Genomic DNA, 18,409 nt, shown 5'->3' with positions numbered 1-18,409 from the left:
TTGTATTAATGGTCTCTGCAAGGGAGAGCAAGGAGAATAGAATGCATGTAACACCTCTAAACCATAATGAACTGCATGACAATGATAAGTATTGTTTGTAAAACTGCAAAATAAGCATCATGGATAGGTCTCAAAGAAGTGCTTTGAATGGGTTGAACAATGAGCTGAATTTGTGATGGGAACAATGGTGGAAATCCTATATATAAAAAACCCTAATATGCAAATTGACCGAACAGCAGAAAGACTGGTTGTTATGATGCACACTGACCACTGGGGGGCAGACACTCAACACAGGAACTGTCCACTGGTGGTCAGTGCGCTCCCACAAGGAGAGTGCCACTCAGCCAGAAGTCTGGCTCATGGCTGGCAAGTGCAGCAGTGGTGGCAGGAACCTCTCCCACCTCCATGACAGTGCTAAGGACCCCTAAGGGGATGTCTGACTGCTGGCTTAGGCCCGCTTCCCACAGGCAGGTGGCAGGTGGACATCCCCTGAGGGGTCCCAGATTGCAAGAGGGTGAAAGCCGGACTGAGGAATCCCCCTCCCACCATGCACAAATGTGTGCACTGGGCCTCTAGTAGTCTAATAAAGGAATAATCCCCAGTTTAGAGCTAAGTGGAACTGTAACATGATTAAGGTGGAAATACTGGCTTTAGCATTTAAGAAATGATACAAACTTTACTTGATATTCACTTTCACTCAAGACATAGCATATTAGTTTATCCAGTATAAAACAGATTAGTAAAGCATTAACTAAATGCTACTAAAATCAGAAAGTCCTTGTGAAGTGGGTGATAAATGGGAGAAGGTATGTCTTCATCCTTACTAACTATTCACACACATTCCTACAGAATAAAATGCTAAATTTAGTTCAACCCAACATAACTTTATTCAGCAGCTACTATTTGACTAATACTATTCCAGTTGTTGATAAAAGGTACAACAAAGAACAACAAAAATGGCTCCTGTCTTGAAACAGCTTAACTTCATCTCTGAAGAGCAAACAGTGTAAAGTATAAACATCATTATTTTAATATAATGTTAAAGGAATGCAAGGATGTTACAAAAGCACAAAAATGAATTTAACTCAACTTTGGGGGATCAAAGTAGACTTCCTGAAAAAGATAACACTCTAGCTAAATCCTTAGATAAGTATAGAGTTCTCAGTTGACTATAACATGAATAAAACCAACAATGGTTTCTACCTTTGAACCTTTATTTATACTCTCTATTACCTCATCTCACAAATTTATTACCAGGCATTTCTGTTCTTTTTTCATTTTTCTTATTTAAAAATTCATCATTTTATTAAAGTCCTATTTAGACCATTCTTCCTATAATAGTCCTTAAGTACTTCAAAATGAATATAATATAGATATCCCGCAGTATTTATAACCTACTCTGCAAGAAGTTACAGTAAACATTGGTATTATGTTTAAACTGTTTAAATGTATGTTAATCCTATCTTCAATAACACCCCCTCAGCTATCTAAGTAAGATCTTTATTATCGAATAATCAGAAAATCTATATATTATATGCATATCATGGTAAAAGTAGAAGCACTTGTGGGTTAAGAAGATAAAATTATTATTTTTATCTATACATACCATTCTCAGCTTTCAATTCCTCCAGTTCTATGGAACTAAGGAGCAAGGCACCATTTTCCTTCTCTAGTTCTACCACTCTCTTCTGCAAAAAGGCAATATTCTCCTCAGTGGTCACCTGAATTGTAGAAAAAGAACAAATTGTCTCCAGTGAAAAACTTTCATACTAGTGCCAGATAGCCTCAAGCATTTTTGTCTTCTAAAAATTCTTCAGCCATGAAAATGTGTTAAAAGTAGCATTACTGCTCAGATGGCATGGCTCAGTGGTTGAACATAATGATATGAACTAGAAGGTCATGGTTCAATTCCCTGTCATGGCACATGCCCAGATTGTGGGCTCATTCCCCAGTAGAGGGCATGTAGGAGGCAGCCGACCAATGATTCTCTCTCATCGTTGATGTTTCTATCTCTCTCTTCCTCTCCCTTCCTCTATGAAATCAATAAAAAAAATACATTTGAAAAAAAGAGCATCTACTTATTGCTTAAGTAATTATTAAAGAATGTATTTTCTAGGAAGAAAAAATATTTCACACAAGCTTCTAGTTCATTGGTTTTTTAATGTAAAACTGAAGCCTGGATTAAAAGACAGAGATCCCAAGTCTATTGCATAGAAAAGAACATTTTCAGGTCCACAAATACATAACATCACAAAATTAGACTAATGCCACCTGATAACCAGGTCATTCTCCAGGAGACTGAACATAAAGAGAAGCTCTCAAGGAAGAACACAGGCAAAGTAATATGTACCCTTTAGGAAAGGAAGAAGAGCCACAATTGTTTTTTGCTTGTGTTTCATTTATGCATATGTATTGTTTGCTTTTTCTAATGACAGGCATTATCAAATTATGCCACACATTTAGTTTTATGCCTCGTTATATATTTTTGTTCTCCAAGGGGATTATTCTATTTATTTTTCAGAAAATTATAAAATTTTTGAGCCTTGAGTGTCTTTATAGCTCACTTAGCCTCAAATCTTCATTTCATGCTTCAAGAAATGACAAGAGATGAGTGTAAGGATTTTATGGCTTTTATTCTGAGGGAAGTTCCCAATTTGTTTTATATAGGACAGGTGAAACACAGAAAAGCCATGGCTTTATTAACCAATATAACCCCAATTAAAAAAAAGGGGTATGAGAATATTATCCTAATAATATATCTTAAGGATTTGGATAACACATGTATATGCATTTACCAAAACTCAGGGAACGGTATACTTAATATTTTTACATTTCATGTTTTGTAAATACTCAAAAGAACTATAAACAAATATTAAAATCTAGTCAATAACATGCATGCTGAGATATTTAGAGAAAAGTATACTCAACTTACTATAAAATATGTAAAAAAAAATTAAGATGAATCATTGGATAAATGGAAATTTGGTTAAGCAAATACAATAAGATGTTAGTGACAGAATCTAGTCTTTCAATTTTTTTTGAATTGTTTAAAATGTCTTAACAAAGCAATTCATGTCCTTTCAATTTTTTTGAATTGTTTAAAATGTCTTAACAAAACATTGGAGGAAAAAGTTGAGAATGATAGAAGAGATTAAAAGCTCTAGATGCTAGAAACCAGGAAGCAAAAGTTTTAATCAATGCACAGTACTGCCCAGGGAACATGGGATTCTGCTAGACAATATGTCTGTCAATTTGGAAAGATATATTCTTAACTCCATATATGGAGATGAATGAATCCAAGAATCCTAGTTTGACACGAGCTAATTAAGATCATCAAGCTAACTCCCTTTGTTCTAATATTCATGCTCCATTAGCAGCCTTCTTGTGATTATAAACTAACTTCCCACAAAAATTTTTATAGAAGGTAGAAAGAAAATACTGGCCAACCAACGGACACTTGGTAATTAAATGTTTTACTGTTAATTAATTAATGAGAACATTATGATTTCTATAATACACTAATAAATTTGGTTAGGCTAAAACGCATGCATTAAACCTGATCAAATCTCAGCCTAACAAAAATGAAATTGCCTTCTCAACTGAAAAAACTGATTATTGATTAAAAAAGAATTGATTACTCTCCAATACAGACTTTTAAGATCTTAGAATCAGAAGGGCTTCTGAGATCATGGTGCTTGTTATCTACTTTTTTCTCATTATTTGTTCCTGAGACACTAAATTAATGTCTTTCCTGAGTCATTCCACAAAAGCATTTTATGAGGCCAGAGGACAGAAGGTTTATTATACTGCCTTCTGGAATAAATTCTCATTAGAATACCCAAACACAAATAGACCATATTCATAATAAATGTACATTTAATTACCTGTGCACCCTCATTAGAAATATCTGGGAAAGAAGTCTGAGTTGCCATTTCATCATTCTGCAAAGTTGGTTTATTTAGAAATTGGCTAATTTCCTTGGATTTTTGCTCAAGTTGATCTAAGGGAAAAAAAATAAATAGAAATAATCTCTTCCTCAAGTCTGAAACTTAGTTATTATTTTCTAGGGATATATTATATGCTGTTTAGTTTTCTTAATTACAATTATGCCACCAATGACAACATTTTTTAAACTGTTTAAATGATCTCAAGGACCAAAAGGCATCCTCAGTAAGCCCCTTGCTTCAAAGGTAAAATAAAACAGGCCTACATGCCATTTTTTGCTTTATTTTTTTACTCTTCTCTGAAGTGTTATAAAGCCCATGGCAATTTTATAGGAATTATAAATATGAATGTGGTTTACTTAAGAGGACAGTGTGCTTGTAATACACCGTTCCCCTCTTATGCGCCTCAGGCTTTCTAGTTAATGTTCAGTTCTTCAATACAGACCTTCAACTTCATTCTTTACGTATATGCCAATCTATTAGAATTAAACTAAATTAGACCTCTTATTATAACAATGTTTTCTTAAACTTTCATAAAGGATAAAAGTTTTCTTTGAAAATAAATTTTCAATTATAAGAAAAGCATTCAGATCCATGTCCCCCTACCTATGCACCCAGATCTGGCCTGAGTTATTCACAAATTAATTCAAATCCTACTCATTTCAGTCACTGAACCCCTTCAGACCCCAGTCATATTTCACATAGCATTTCTTTAAATATCTGACACATCATTATCAATAGTTTTTAGTACTGTAATGATAATTATAGTATTAAGCAAGATTGTAATTTTTGCCAGAGACAAAAGAAACACAACAACGAGTTCAGAAGAGATGCCTTTCTCAATCCTTCTATTAATTCAATTGGTTTGAGCAAATGATGCCATTAACCCTAAAATTCTGAAGAAGGAGCACTCAAGTTCTGGACAAGTGAGCTTCTAAAGCAATGAAACACTGACCTTCCAGCTGCTGAATGGCCTGGGCTGAATGAAGTGCCTGCTCACTCTTCTCTTGGAAAAGCTTTGAATTTTCATCCTTTACAGCATCACAGGCTGAGTGTAGTTCTTGCTCGATCTTTTGAAGACTCAAAATGTGAGAGGTCTTCTCTTCGATTTCGGTTTTGTGCTTCTGCTCCAAAGCACTGTACTGGGACTGAAGTTCAGCCTGCGCTTGACCTGCTTGCTCCAGCTGCTCCAGCAGATGACGCATTTCTTCCTGCAGATTATGAAAGGATAATTTTCTCTCCGCCACTTCAAGGTCCATCTTTTCCATCAGAAGTGCCTGCTTACTCTTCTCTTGGAGAAGCTTTGAATTTTCATCCTTTACAGCATCACAGGCTGAGTGTAATTCTTGCTCGATCTTTTGAAGACTCAAAATGTGAGAGGTCTTCTCTTCTATTTCGGTTTTGTGCTTCTGCTCCAAAGCACTGTACTGGGACTGAAGTTCAGCCTGCGCTTGACCTGCTTGCTCCAGCTGCTCCAGCAGATGACGCATTTCTTCCTGCAGATTATGAAAGGATAACTTTCTCTCCGCCACTTCAAGGTCCATCTTTTCCATCAGAATCTTGGACTCCTGTCTTTCCGTTTCTAAAGTGTTTCTTAAAATATTATGCTCAGCTTCTATCTGCTGTAACTGCTGAGAGAGAACCTAAGAAAAAAAGACAAAGTTTCCTGAACCATAAATTCATTCTTTCATCTCAATAAGCAAAGGGAAGTACCTCTTCTAGGTGAAGCATGGACTACTAGACACTCAGCACCAAACCTACAACTGTGTAAAACCCTCAGTGTTTGCTTCTTGATACTTTTGAGAGTTTGTATTTATTTGTGCCATTAATTGTACATATTTATTTGAGTCATTATCTTTTAATTTCTGTCTCTTCCATTACAAAATAAAATCAATAATAGAAAGAGACTGTATCTATTTTATTAACATTGCTCTCTAGCACATAGCACAGTATATGGTATTTTGAGTACATGGTAATCAAAAAACAATTGAATGAATGAATGAATGAATGAATGAATGAACAAATCCAGTCCCTGAGTTCAGTGGAAGAGTCACACTTAGATCATTATAATGCAAAATTATAGAAACCACGAAAGAGATACTTAAAGATATTAGAAGGAGCAGAGAAGGAAGGAAATTTACCAAAAGTCGCATATATGCAATCATCTATAAAGTATTAATCTAGTACTAAGTGGAATAACTAGGATTTGAACCTGATTATCTGATGACAGCCAGAAAGGGGCCTCAGTGTCAGGATATGGCTTTTGTTAGGATTGGATATAAGGGAACATGTTTCTATGCAAGAAAGTCCTTTTTTAAAAGAGTTGAAAATTAAGAAAAAAGGAGATGCCTGATTTTTTCCAGCAGCATCTGCACTCACGTGAACAAGCAGAGAATGTGAGCTGTGACACCAATTCCACATTACAATGCGGCTCTTTAAATGTGATGGGGCAGAGACACAAGGAATCCAAGGGCTGGTAGAAGAATAGCCAAAATAATTGAACATGGGTCTATACTGGACAGGCAAAAAATAGAGGCCAAAAAGAACTAATACTAAAGAAACAAACTGACTGAAAGGATCAAGGAACCTCAATGAAAAGAAAGGTTAAGAAAATCTAAGAAAGAGAACAATAAGGTGGATTACAGTCATGGGATGGAATACTTGAGTTTAACATCTTAGAACATCAGCATTCTTGATCACCTTTAGATTCAAGGGAATATTACAAAATGGTGGGATTAATTCAATCCAACAGAAAGTCAACCAGCAAAAACAAAGAAGGGACAGTACATAAAGCACAAGAATCATTCAAGGCAGAGAAGACGTAAACTGATAGAAAAGAGTCACCAGAGAAACATATGACATTCTAGAGAAAGTACGACCCAAGGTATAAAATCACAAAGGCAAAGAAACATATGAAATGTAAGTTCAAAGGGGACAGGAGAGGAGAGGACTGGATGAAAGAAGGTAAAGAGATTAGCCAAAGAACACATATGCACAGCTCACAGACAACAGTATAGTGATGGGTAAAGAGAAGGAGGGGGAGCTGGTTGGAGGTGGGCAAAGATGGGAGGTAAAGGGGCATATCTGTAATAGTGTCAACAATAAAAATAAAGTAAAAAAAAAATTACAGGAAATACTAAATTTAAAAATATGTTAAACGTAAGCTTCACAAGGGAAAAACTGTACTGTATCTGTTTTGCTTAGAATGAATCACCACCACAGGAAATTTGTTGAAAGAATGAATAAATGCCATCAATTCTCTGAAAACATATAACAAAATCTTATACCTGCTGCCTGGCAAACTATAGTAGAAATGAGTGGTGTCGAGGCAGGCAGTGGAGATCAGAGGGCAGTACCTGGTTTCTCTGTTCGGCAGCAGTCAGCTCCTGTTGCAACAGGTCCACAACCTGAGCACGGCCCAACAAGGCTTCCTCCTGCTCTTCAAGTTTCCTCTGTAGCACCCGCAGTTTCTAAGAAGAAAACATTTTAGACATAATGTGCTAACACATGAGCACTGCTATCTGCTTACTTTTCAAAATGCCATGAATATTTGTGCACTCAGGATTTCTGGACGTTGAGGATAACAGATTCAAGAGTGGGACACCAGCATGCCATGCTCCCCAACCAGCAGCAAGAAAGAATCTCGAAAAAGGTCTCTTCCAGAGCACTGACAACCAACAAACTGAGATACAAGCAAGTACCTGAATTAGGGAGCCTTTCTCAGATTTAAAGAAAATGATACACACACACTTTTAAAAATTATAGTCAATGTCCTGTACTTAAATAACACAGGTACATATATGTCTCGCTCACCAAAGAAAACATTCTCTGCAGGCAAGAACCATTTTTCTTTTAGTGTCATGCATGGGACATGCACTCAATAAACATCTGTTGAATGAATAAATCTATGATACATGTATACATTAATATTCTACTTTAAAAAGTGTCGATTTCTGAAACCTCAGTGGTGTAGTTTGAAGGACTGCTTAGAACTTGGAAAAAGTTTTTACTCAAAATAATTAAATGAATCAAACATGAAAGGCCACTGGAGTCCCTTTAGCTACCACACTGCACTACACACTAAATAGAAACAAATACCTTTGAGTTAGTAGCTGAAAAGTTCAAAATCAATGAAGACAATTCTCAAGAGATTCAATAAAATTTTTTAAAATATTGACTTGATGAAAGACTTCATGGTTTCAAAATCAATCCTATTTGAATTTAATTTTTGAACATTTAAGACTGGCTTCATTGATTTGAAGCTTTGGATCAGGCTTTTAATGCACATAGGTAATAGCTTATGATCAGCAAACCAAAAGGAAACCAATTTCTCACTACCACATACATTTGCCAACTAAACTCAGCTTTTGAGTACCAACAACCTGGTTAAAGAGGCAAGGTAAGGATAAGGAAAAAATAATCAATATGCAACAGAAGACAAGGACACCAAAAAGAAGCCCAAAAAGAAGCCAATTAAGGAGCACGCTAAGACCATGTGAAGAGCAGTGGGTAATGGTGAAAAAAATGGCTGTGACAATTTAATTAAATGTAAACCAAAATGACAGTCATTCTACTAAGTTTTAGCAACACACCTGTTGCATCTCTGTTTCCACATCTGCCTGGGTTACTAACTGAAGAAGCTCATCTTCATGAAGACGAACCTGTGTTTCAAAGCGGGCATCTTTCTCTCGGACCACCTGCTGCATGGAACTCAACTAAAAACACACACCAGAGAAACTATACAAGTTACTCTCCCCAAATGTCACAAACAGAACTCACAGACTACTCTCCAAAGATTGACACTGAGAACTGATAAACAATAGGTTCTTCTAATTAAAGTTTGAATGTCAAAGTTGATAATGTTGGAAGAGAAGCAGGTCTGACAGTAACTTCCAAATGTGACAGAAAGCCTATTATCAAATTCAGAAGCCATCCTAAATATAAATTCTGATAGAAAATTATATTTGCATGGTTGCTAGAAATGTTTAAGTATTCAATAGTTATATATTTTTTAAAGTTTCAAGGAGGATGGAATATTAAACATACAAAGTGAAGTTAGATTTCTGTTAAGCCCTAGACCACATGTGTCAAACACAAGGCCCGCGGGCCAAATCCGTCCCGCCAGGCCTTGCAATGTGGCCCGCACTGCGCTGTCATCACTGCACTCCGCTGCGTTTCCAACACAATGACAGTTTATGACTGTTCAGTAAACCATTTGGCCCGCGATTTAGGCTGGATTTTAGATTTTGGCCCCTTCTCTGATTGAGTTCGACAACCCTACCCTAGACACTTCTTTCAATGTTATATTCATGCTCGAAAAGTTCCAGTGAAATTCTCATAAGTCAAACTTCAAACTAATGGATCTTTTATTCAGGGTCCTCTGCAACAGAAAATATGAATATTTCTTTCTAGACTTATTTTCAAAGAATTGCTTCTACTAAAAAACTTTGTGTATTTCCCAACCCACACCACCTCCCCAAATAGCTCTTTTTAGTTGTCATTATTTGAAGAGTTCTAGATCATCCTCACTTGAAACTGGCTCTTAGTAGAATGAAATAAAAATATATTGACTGACTGTGAGCTGGTCAGTATCAGTGCTGTTTTGAGGTTGTGTGTGTGTGTGTGTGTGTGTGTGTGCACGCATGTGTTTGCACACACACGTGTGTGTGCCTGCTTATTCATTTCATTAAAATCTCTGGTTGAGCATGCCCACCAGATTTTAGGTGTCCGTTTTGCATTGGTCCTTAACTATTGCTGATTTCTCAATTCGTGACACCTTGATTTGACCTTGGCTTTCCTTTCAGGTAAGAAAAGATCTTCAATATTTTTGTGATTATCTGAATTCTGACATCACTATGAATTTGGAATCCTATGTTTCAAGTGTATAGGCACTGAAGTCCCCTCATTAGCCAAATGCATATACACATCCTTTCCCATAAATGTTCCATAGTCTTTTTCCTCTCTGAGACTGCTCATACCATTCTCCACAAATGGAATACCTTCCCCTATCTTGTCAAGAATATTACATTATCTATCCATCACAATTTTGCCTAAATTTCTGTTGAACTCTTGTCACACTCACCTTCCAAAATATTTACACCTTTCCAAAATACTTTTAGTCTGTGTTGCTGTTGCTATGCACTTACTTGGAATGACTTGCATTATGATGAATCTGTTAATATGTTTATATATCTTAGCTTTCCATATTTTAAACCACTTGTTAGTAAATTTATATTTTGTATTTTCCATCCAAAATTGCATATAGTGCTTATATATGAAAAGGATACAATAAAAGCTAATAGATAAAAGTAAGGATTTCAGAACATACAGTTTAACTGTATTTACAGCAGTAGACCATCTACAGAAAGAAGGGACCACTAATACTGCAAGTTATCAATAAAGTAAACATCTGATGCAAAGACACTTCAGGAAAAAAAGAAATGTGTCATGAGTCAAAAGCATTCCCAAAGAAAAAATATAGGGGTAGGTGGGAAAACTGGAAATATAGAACAATAATCAGAGAGAAAGAGTTAAGGACACCAGTCCAAACATTCTGTTCCTGGTAGAAGAAAAAATATATGAAGAATGTCACTAGATACTAAGTTCCATTTAATATTAAACCACAAAAACTATACCACCTTCTCATTAAATACTCACTATGTAATCTTCTGATTATAGATTATAATTTAACTTCCCACTAAGATTTTATTCAAAGGAAAGAATGGACCTAATCATTTGTATTTCTTTTAGTTTATCAGTTTCTTTTGAACTTAGCATGAACCGATTCCTAAGAGATTGAATCTCTGGGTGCTATTAAAATCAAATATCTGGATCTGTAAAACTAAGAAACAGAGATCAATTAGGTTGAGGCAAATCCATCAAGTAAGTAACACTTCTAATTCTTCTACCACAACCTTCTAATTTCTAGTATAACACTCAAGCTTTATACTTTCACCTGCTACAGTTTTACAAGTGAGTGTCTGAATTGACTTGTCATGTAATAACCCATTAGATTTTCGTGATTCTTTATTCTGACGATTATGAAGTACCTTCCACCCTACCTGAGCAGCTTGCTCTGCCTGTGTCTGGCTGAGTTGGCCTTGCAAAGTGCTAATGAGTTCCTCCTTCTCTTGGAGCTGTTGCTTCATAACTGAAAATTCTTCCATCTCTGTTGAACTTTTATCAAACTGAAGACACAGAAGGAAAAAAAAAATTTAATCAAACTACTTAGCACTCTTAATTCTTTCATCTCCCTTTTTATCCACCCTAAATATCTACCAATATCCTTCTAACTTCCTCTTAACACAAAAAGGAACTGTATGTATTGCAGCTTTAAAAGAATGATTATCAAATTATTTTTCAAGAAGATAAAAGCAATAACAGCATTTTAAAAATGTCTCTCACAAAAACATAAATGAATAAGTGAAAATGTCTTTCACATAGAAAGGGATAGTACAACTAGATAACAAAACCAGAACTTACAGAAAATATTTATAATAAAATTAGAAAGATAGTCCCACAAACTCCAAAATATAAGCAATTAGGACAATCCACCCAAAGGCACGAGAACTGGTGTTAGAATCTGTGAGAGGAAGCGATAGAGCAACATCTGATGGCCTTGAGAACAGGAAAACCCTGAAGAGCCAATAAGCACTTACTGGAAAACACAGTTGTCCAATCTTAAAGCAGCTTAAATTGGCAGGACTTGCCCATTTTCTAATATTGGGTAAATGCAAGGGGTCAACAGTAAGAAGGACTAACAGGCTAGAACAACCTAGTTCCTTTGAACTCTCAAAACTGTCTTAGCAGGGCTGCCTTACAATACACCGACCTATACTAAGAATGTCTAGAAATGAAATGAAAATTAAGCAGAGTAGTGATAACCAAAATAGAAGAAAAAGGTTTATACATGTGCCACATAACTCATTATCAACTATCCATATATGGCTACAAAAGGCTTGAAATGTGACTAATATGAATAAGGAATTTGGTTACTAACATTATTTAATTTTAATTTAAAAACTGAAGAAATATAATTTTCCACTAACCACAACTATGTTTTGGTATAACCAAGAAAAACTTAGAAATCCAACTGTAATATCTTTGAACACAACACAAAAAAACAGAAGAGACAAGTCAAAAAAGCTTTCCTACACTAAGATTCCTTTCATAACTGAGGGAAATTGATTTCACACAAAAAAATAAGGAGCAGAAAGGATCAAGGTCAATGCCCCTAAGTCACAATTACAAAACAACTAAGGAAGTGACATCAGAGGAATGGAGGCATGGGATAGCCTCTTATTCTTTACCCTTGAAATTTCAACAAGTTAACCAATTATAATTCAGCAAAGAAATTCCTGCTCAACACAGACACATAACTGAGAAATCCACACATTGAAACATCTAAAGGTGGACAGCCAGGAATAAATAGGGAGATGAGAAGTGAAGAAAGCACACATGGCCTGCAGGGAGAGGGAAGAAAGCCAGCAGTAGCAGGCGCTTCCTTTGGCCAGAACAGAGAGCTATTGGGGGGACAGTGGGTGACGGGGGAGCAGATAGCCCAGCAAGGCTAGCAGCAAAAGAGTGAACAGTGTCTGAGTCAGCAGATGCATGACAAAGCATGGGGTTCAATCATGCGGACTGTTAAGCCAGCAGTGGTGTTTCAGACAAAGAAACAGAACCACAGAGTCCTGCTGTCTCTTGGGAATCCAAAACTCGCCTCCCACTGCCCTTGGAGTTGGGTCCAGGAGAATATTATCTGTAAACCAAAAGCTACTGCAGTAGAACTGCTGTCTCCCTCTGTGACATACCCAGGAGAGGTACTTGGGGCAGAAACCCACAGAGGTCAGGGGTTGCCATTATGGTGAGGGCAAACAAACTTCACCCCCAAGCAGCATGACTGTCTTATGGAAGCTGTTGAGGTTCAAGACTGGGAAATCCAGAGGTAAAAAACAAAACAAAACACAAAATCTGCAATTTAGCACAATCTACTGGAAAACAGAATTACCACTTTAGAGATAAATGTACAGGCCAGTGGTCAGCAAACTGTGGCTCGCGAGCCACGGTTTGCCACTCTATTGACTGAGTTTGCCGACCACTAGGATAGGGGCTTAATCACAAGGAACAACAACAGCATGTAATTATTGAAATCGAGACTCTAGATCAGTAGTCGGCAAACTCATTAGTCAACAGAGCCACAGTTTGCTGACCACTGGTATAGGCAAAGGGAAGCAAATACTAAGAATAACCACAGTAATGAGGATGACCAGAAAGAAAATGAAAAATCTCCAGAGAGCAAGTTGGAACACATAGAAATATGATGAAAATGACAGAAATTTCAAGATTGTAGTTCTGAAAATATTCAATGAGATGTGAGAAAATACAGACAGGCAACTCAATGCACTCAGAAAACAAATCAATGACTAAGACGTGTACTTTACCAAATAAATTGGAACTTTAAAAAAGAACCAATTAAAAATCCTGGAAATGAGACATGCAATTAAGGAGATTAAGAGTGAACTACTGAGCACAGAAAACAGAGCCAACAGATAGAGGAAAGAATAAGTGATACTGAAGATAAGAATCTAGCAATGACAGAGGGAAGAAGAGACCTGAGCATAAAGAAAAATTAAAGAGCTCCGTGAGAATTATCTGACTCCATTAGAAAAAGCAAGTTTAGAATTATAGGCATTCTAGAGGAGAAGAAGAGGGAGCATAGAACAGAGTCTATTCAAACAAATAGTGGAGGTTTGAGAACTTCCCAAACCTATGAAAAGAACTAGATCCTCGGAGAATCCAAAATGGCTGCACAGGTAAACACCTAGCCGCAGCTGCACACAACAATTTCAATAAAATACAACTAAAATATAAAATGAACATTACCCAGAACTACAGTCGACTGACTGGAAATTCTACAACGAGAAGGAAAGAGAAAACCAGAAGGAAAATCAGAGGAGCTGTAAAAGCCTAAGGTACGGAGACACGCTGCGTGCGCAGAGAGGACAGAGCAGGAGTGGAGGGGTGGCTGAGTGCTTGGCTGGTGTTCCCTAGCGGGAAGGAGATAAAAGCTTCGGACTGTGCTGAGCCCCAGTTCCGACTGCTCTGAACCCCAGTTCTAGGCCAGACCCCAGGGGCCCAGGCTCAAACAGAGGGAGAGTGGGCTGTGAGGCGGAACCCCAGGGGAGCAGAGCCCCCAGAGGCGCGCACACTGTGTGCAGAGAACAGACGGTTGAACCGAGGGATTCCCCCTGGCGGGAAGGAGACAAAAGCTCCAGACTGCTCTGAATGCCACCTCCACCTCCACTTCCAACTGAACTGAACCCCAGTTCCAGGCTCATTGGGGGAGAGACTAGACTGTTTGGTAGCAGGCGAAAATCAAGGGCACCTTAATCTCAGAGGTGCTTGCAGCGAGTACTGAAGGACCCTAAGGAATACTGAGACTCAGGAGTCGCATAGGGCATGGCTGAGGGAAGCCAAGGCTGTAGGTTCCACCCTGAAATTACATCCAAGCAGAACACAGAGATTTTTAAGGCCACCAACTCAGGGAAGCTGCGAAAATGCAGAGATAAGGAAAAAGATCACAAACGAAAGAAAGGGAGGACAAAAAGCGACTGGATATAGAGTTCAAATCTACGCTTATAAGGTTTTTCAAGAATTTTCTAGAAAAGGTTGATAAGACCTATGAGAATATGAAAAGGGATCAACTAGAATTAATAAGGAATCAATAAGAAATAATAAGGGATCAACAAGAAATAAAGAATACATTGTCTGAAATAAAAAATATTATACAGAGTCCTAAAAACAGAATGGAAGATAGCAAGAATCAAGTCATAGATTTGAAACATAAAGAGCCAGTAGACACTCCTCCGCAAAAGCAAGAAGGCAAGAGAATCCAGAAAATTGAAGATAATGTAAGAAACCTCTGAGACAACTTCAAGCGAACGAACATCAGAATTATGGGGGTCCCAGAAGATGAGAGAGAGCAAAATATCGAAAACATACTGAAAGAAATAGTGACAGAAAACTTCCCCCACCTGGTGAAAGAATTAGACTTACAAGTCCAGGAAGCACACAGAACTCCAAACAAAAGGAATCCAAAGAGGACCACGCCAAGACGAATCATAATTAAAATTCCAAGAACAAAAGACAGAGAGAATATTAAAAGCAGCAAGAGCAAAGCAGGTAGTTACCTATAAAGGAGCACCAATGCCATTGACAGCTGATTTCTCAACAGAAACCATGCAGGCCAGACGGAAATGGCAAGAAATATTCAAGGTGATGAATAGCAAGAACCTACAGCCAAAAATAGCCGGGACCGGTTTGGCTCAATGGATAGAGCGTCGGCTTGGGGACTGAAAGGTCCCGGGTTCGATTCCGGTCAAGGGCATGTACCTTGGTTGCGGGCATATCCCCAGTAGGGGGTGTGCAAGAGGCAGCTGATCGATGACTCTCTCTCATCGATGTTTCTAACTCTCTATCTCTCTCCCTTCCTCTCTGTACAAAATCAATAAAATATATTTAAAAAAAAAAAAAAAAAAAAAAAAAAAGAACCTACAGCCAAAAATAATCTATCCAGCAAAGCCAACACTCAGAATAGAAGGCCAGATAAAGAGCTTCACTAATAAAAAAAAAGCTAAAGGAGTTCATCACCACCAAATTAGAATTATATGAATTGCTGAAGGGAGTTCTTTCAGAAGAGAAAGTAAATAAAGATAAAAATTATGAACAACAAATACATAACTATCAACAAGTGAATCTAAAAACCAAGGAAATTAAAAAAAAAATCTGATGAACAATATTAACTGGTGAATATAATAGAATCAGAGGTATGGAAGGGGAGTGAACTGACGATTCTTGGGGAAAAGGGGAGAGGGGGTTGTGGGAAGAGACTGAACATAAACTGTGCACCTATGGATGAGGACAATGGGGGTTGGGAAAGGGCAAAGAGTGGGGTGGGAACCTGGTGGAGGAAAGCAAGGAAGGGGAGGATAAAAAGAGGAACATTTGTAATAATATGAACAATAAAGATTTATTTTTAAAAAAGAAAAAAATAACTAGATCCTCAAATCCAAGAAGCAAACAGAACGCCTAGTTATCTTAACCCACAGAGTCCCTCTCCGAGGCACAGTCAAAAATCAATGACAAAGAAAAAATTCTCAAAGTAGCCAGGGAAAAGAAAACCTCTCAGAATTTCATTCGACTTCTCAGCAGAAACTCTATAAACCAAAATCTAAAAGAGAAATATTACCAGCCACGAATAACATAGCCGCAATATTATCCTTTAAATATAAAGGGGAAATAAAGAGGTTCCCAAACATACAGAAGCTGAGAGATTTATCACCGGGAAACCTCAATTGCAGGAAATACTCAAGGGAGTTATTTTACCTGAAACAAAGAAAATAAGGTCATAGCACTATGAGTAAGATCACAAAAAAAAGTTAAAGCATAAACAAATTACAGGGTCAGTTTGTGACAACAAAAATGTAAAAGGGCGGAAACGGGTTTGGCTCAGCGGTAGAGCGTTGGTCTGTGGACTGAGAGGTCCCGGGTTCGATTCCAGTCAAGGGCATGTACTTTGGTTGTAGGCACATCCCCAGTGGGGGGTGTGCAGGAGGCAGCTGGTCAATGTTTCTTTCTCATCGATGTTTCTAGCTCTCTATCTCTCTCCCTTCCTCTCTGTAAAAAATGTAAAAGGACTGAACTGGCAAAGGAGGTTGAAGATCAGATGCATAAAAAAAAAAAAAAAAGCTTTGGTATATATGCAAGTTTATTTTTTATAATCCTAACCGTAACGATACATAAAAACCCACAAATCTGGACACATAGCTTAAAAAACGTGGACACAGAGGAAGAAAATATGGAATACCATCAAACAAAAAGAACAGACAGAAACACAAATGAAAGAACCAATAGAGGCATAGAGCTACCAGAAAACAAAAGACAAAATGGCTATAGGATATTCTCATACATCAATAATTACCCTAAATGCAAATGGTCTGAATTCACCAACAAAGAGGTACAGAATTGTAGAATGGATCAAAAAACAAAACCCAACCATATACTTCCTAAAAGAGGTACATCTAAGCTACAAGGACAAAGGCAGACTCAAAGTAAAAGGGTGGAAAATTATTCTCCAAGCAAATAATATCCACAGAAAAGCAGGGACAGCCATAATTATATCTGACAAAATAGATTTCGAGATAACAAGAGACAAAGATGAACACTTTAATATAATAAAGGGGATCTTTAAGACAAAGATGAATACTTTAATATGATAAAGGGGATCTTTAAAGTCATGCATCTGATATCAAGAAAACATAACACTTCTATATATATATATATATATATATATATATATATATATATATATATATATATATATTCACCCAGCCAAGGAGCACTAAAAAATATAAAATAGATACACACAGAATACAGAATTAAAGGGAGAAAAAGATCAAAACACAATCATACTTGGGGACCTTAGAACTCCATTGACATCTCTATAGATATACACCAAACAGAAAATTAATAAAAATCAGCCTTAAATGAAATATTAGAACCTTTCATCCCAGAATTCTAGATTATATATTCTTCTCCAGTGCACATGGAACACTTTCAAGGATAGACCATATGTTGGGGTCACAGAACTATCATCAGTAAGTTCAAGAAGACTGAAATTATACCACATATATTCTTGGACCAAGATGCCTTGAAATTAGAACTGCAAAAAGGAAATAAAGAAACCCACAAATACATGGAAATTAAACAACATACTACTAAAAGTGACTGGGTCAAAGAATAAATAAAAGATGAGATCAGAAGATATCTAGAGATAAATAAAAATGAAAATACAACACATAAAACTTCTGGGATAAAGTGAAATCAGTAATAAGAGGGAAGTTTAAATCATTATAGGTCTATCTCAAGAAATGAGAAATCCTAAGTACACAACCCAATATCATAGGGAAAGAAGAACAAAAGCAATCCAAAGTCAGTAGAAGAAAAAAATAAAAATTAGAGAAGAATTGAATTAAATAGAAAACAAAAAGACTACAAAAATTATTAAAGAGCTGGTTCTTTGACAAGATTAATAAAATTGACAAACCCCTGGCTAGACTCACCAAGGAGAAAAGGGAAAAGACCCATATAAACAAAATCAGAAATGAGAAACAAAATACTAGCAAATTGAATACAGCAATACATCCAAAAAATAATACATCACCATCAAGTGGGGTTCATTCAAGGGGCACAGGATGTTTCAACATATGCAAATCAGTCCATTTAACACACCACATTAACAAAAGAAAAGATAAAAATCATATGACCCTATCAATAGATGCAGAAAAAGCATCTGATGAGATACAGCATCCATTCATGATTAAAACACTCAAAAAAAAAAAAAAAAAAAAAAAAAAGGAATAGAAGGAAAGTACCTCTACATAATAAAAGCAATATATGATAAACCC

General features: G+C 36.8%; 1 protein-coding gene across 3 annotated transcripts in view; it reads right to left on the bottom strand.

Annotated features, from left to right (window-relative positions):
• Positions 1-18,409, bottom strand: part of GOLGB1 (golgin B1) — an 84,327-nt gene that overhangs the window by 38,644 nt on the left and 27,274 nt on the right. The window contains exons 10-16 of one of the 3 annotated variants that reach the window (XM_045583955.1): positions 11,006-11,131; positions 8,537-8,659; positions 7,301-7,414; positions 5,489-5,587; positions 4,900-5,203; positions 3,885-4,000; positions 1,607-1,721 (exon numbers count right to left, since the gene is read on the bottom strand). In XM_045583955.1, coding sequence (XP_045439911.1) covers positions 1,607-1,721; positions 3,885-4,000; positions 4,900-5,203; positions 5,489-5,587; positions 7,301-7,414; positions 8,537-8,659; positions 11,006-11,131 — 997 coding nt within the window. The other 2 variants (XM_045583956.1, XM_045583957.1) reach the window with 2 other exon arrangements.

Source organism: Pipistrellus kuhlii, unplaced genomic scaffold, assembly GCF_014108245.1.
Source record: "Pipistrellus kuhlii isolate mPipKuh1 unplaced genomic scaffold, mPipKuh1.p scaffold_m20_p_2, whole genome shotgun sequence".
Classification (NCBI taxonomy): Eukaryota; Metazoa; Chordata; class Mammalia; order Chiroptera; family Vespertilionidae; genus Pipistrellus; species Pipistrellus kuhlii.
The sequence above is the reverse complement of the archived record's forward strand: the minus strand, read 5'-3'. Positions and strand labels throughout refer to the sequence as shown.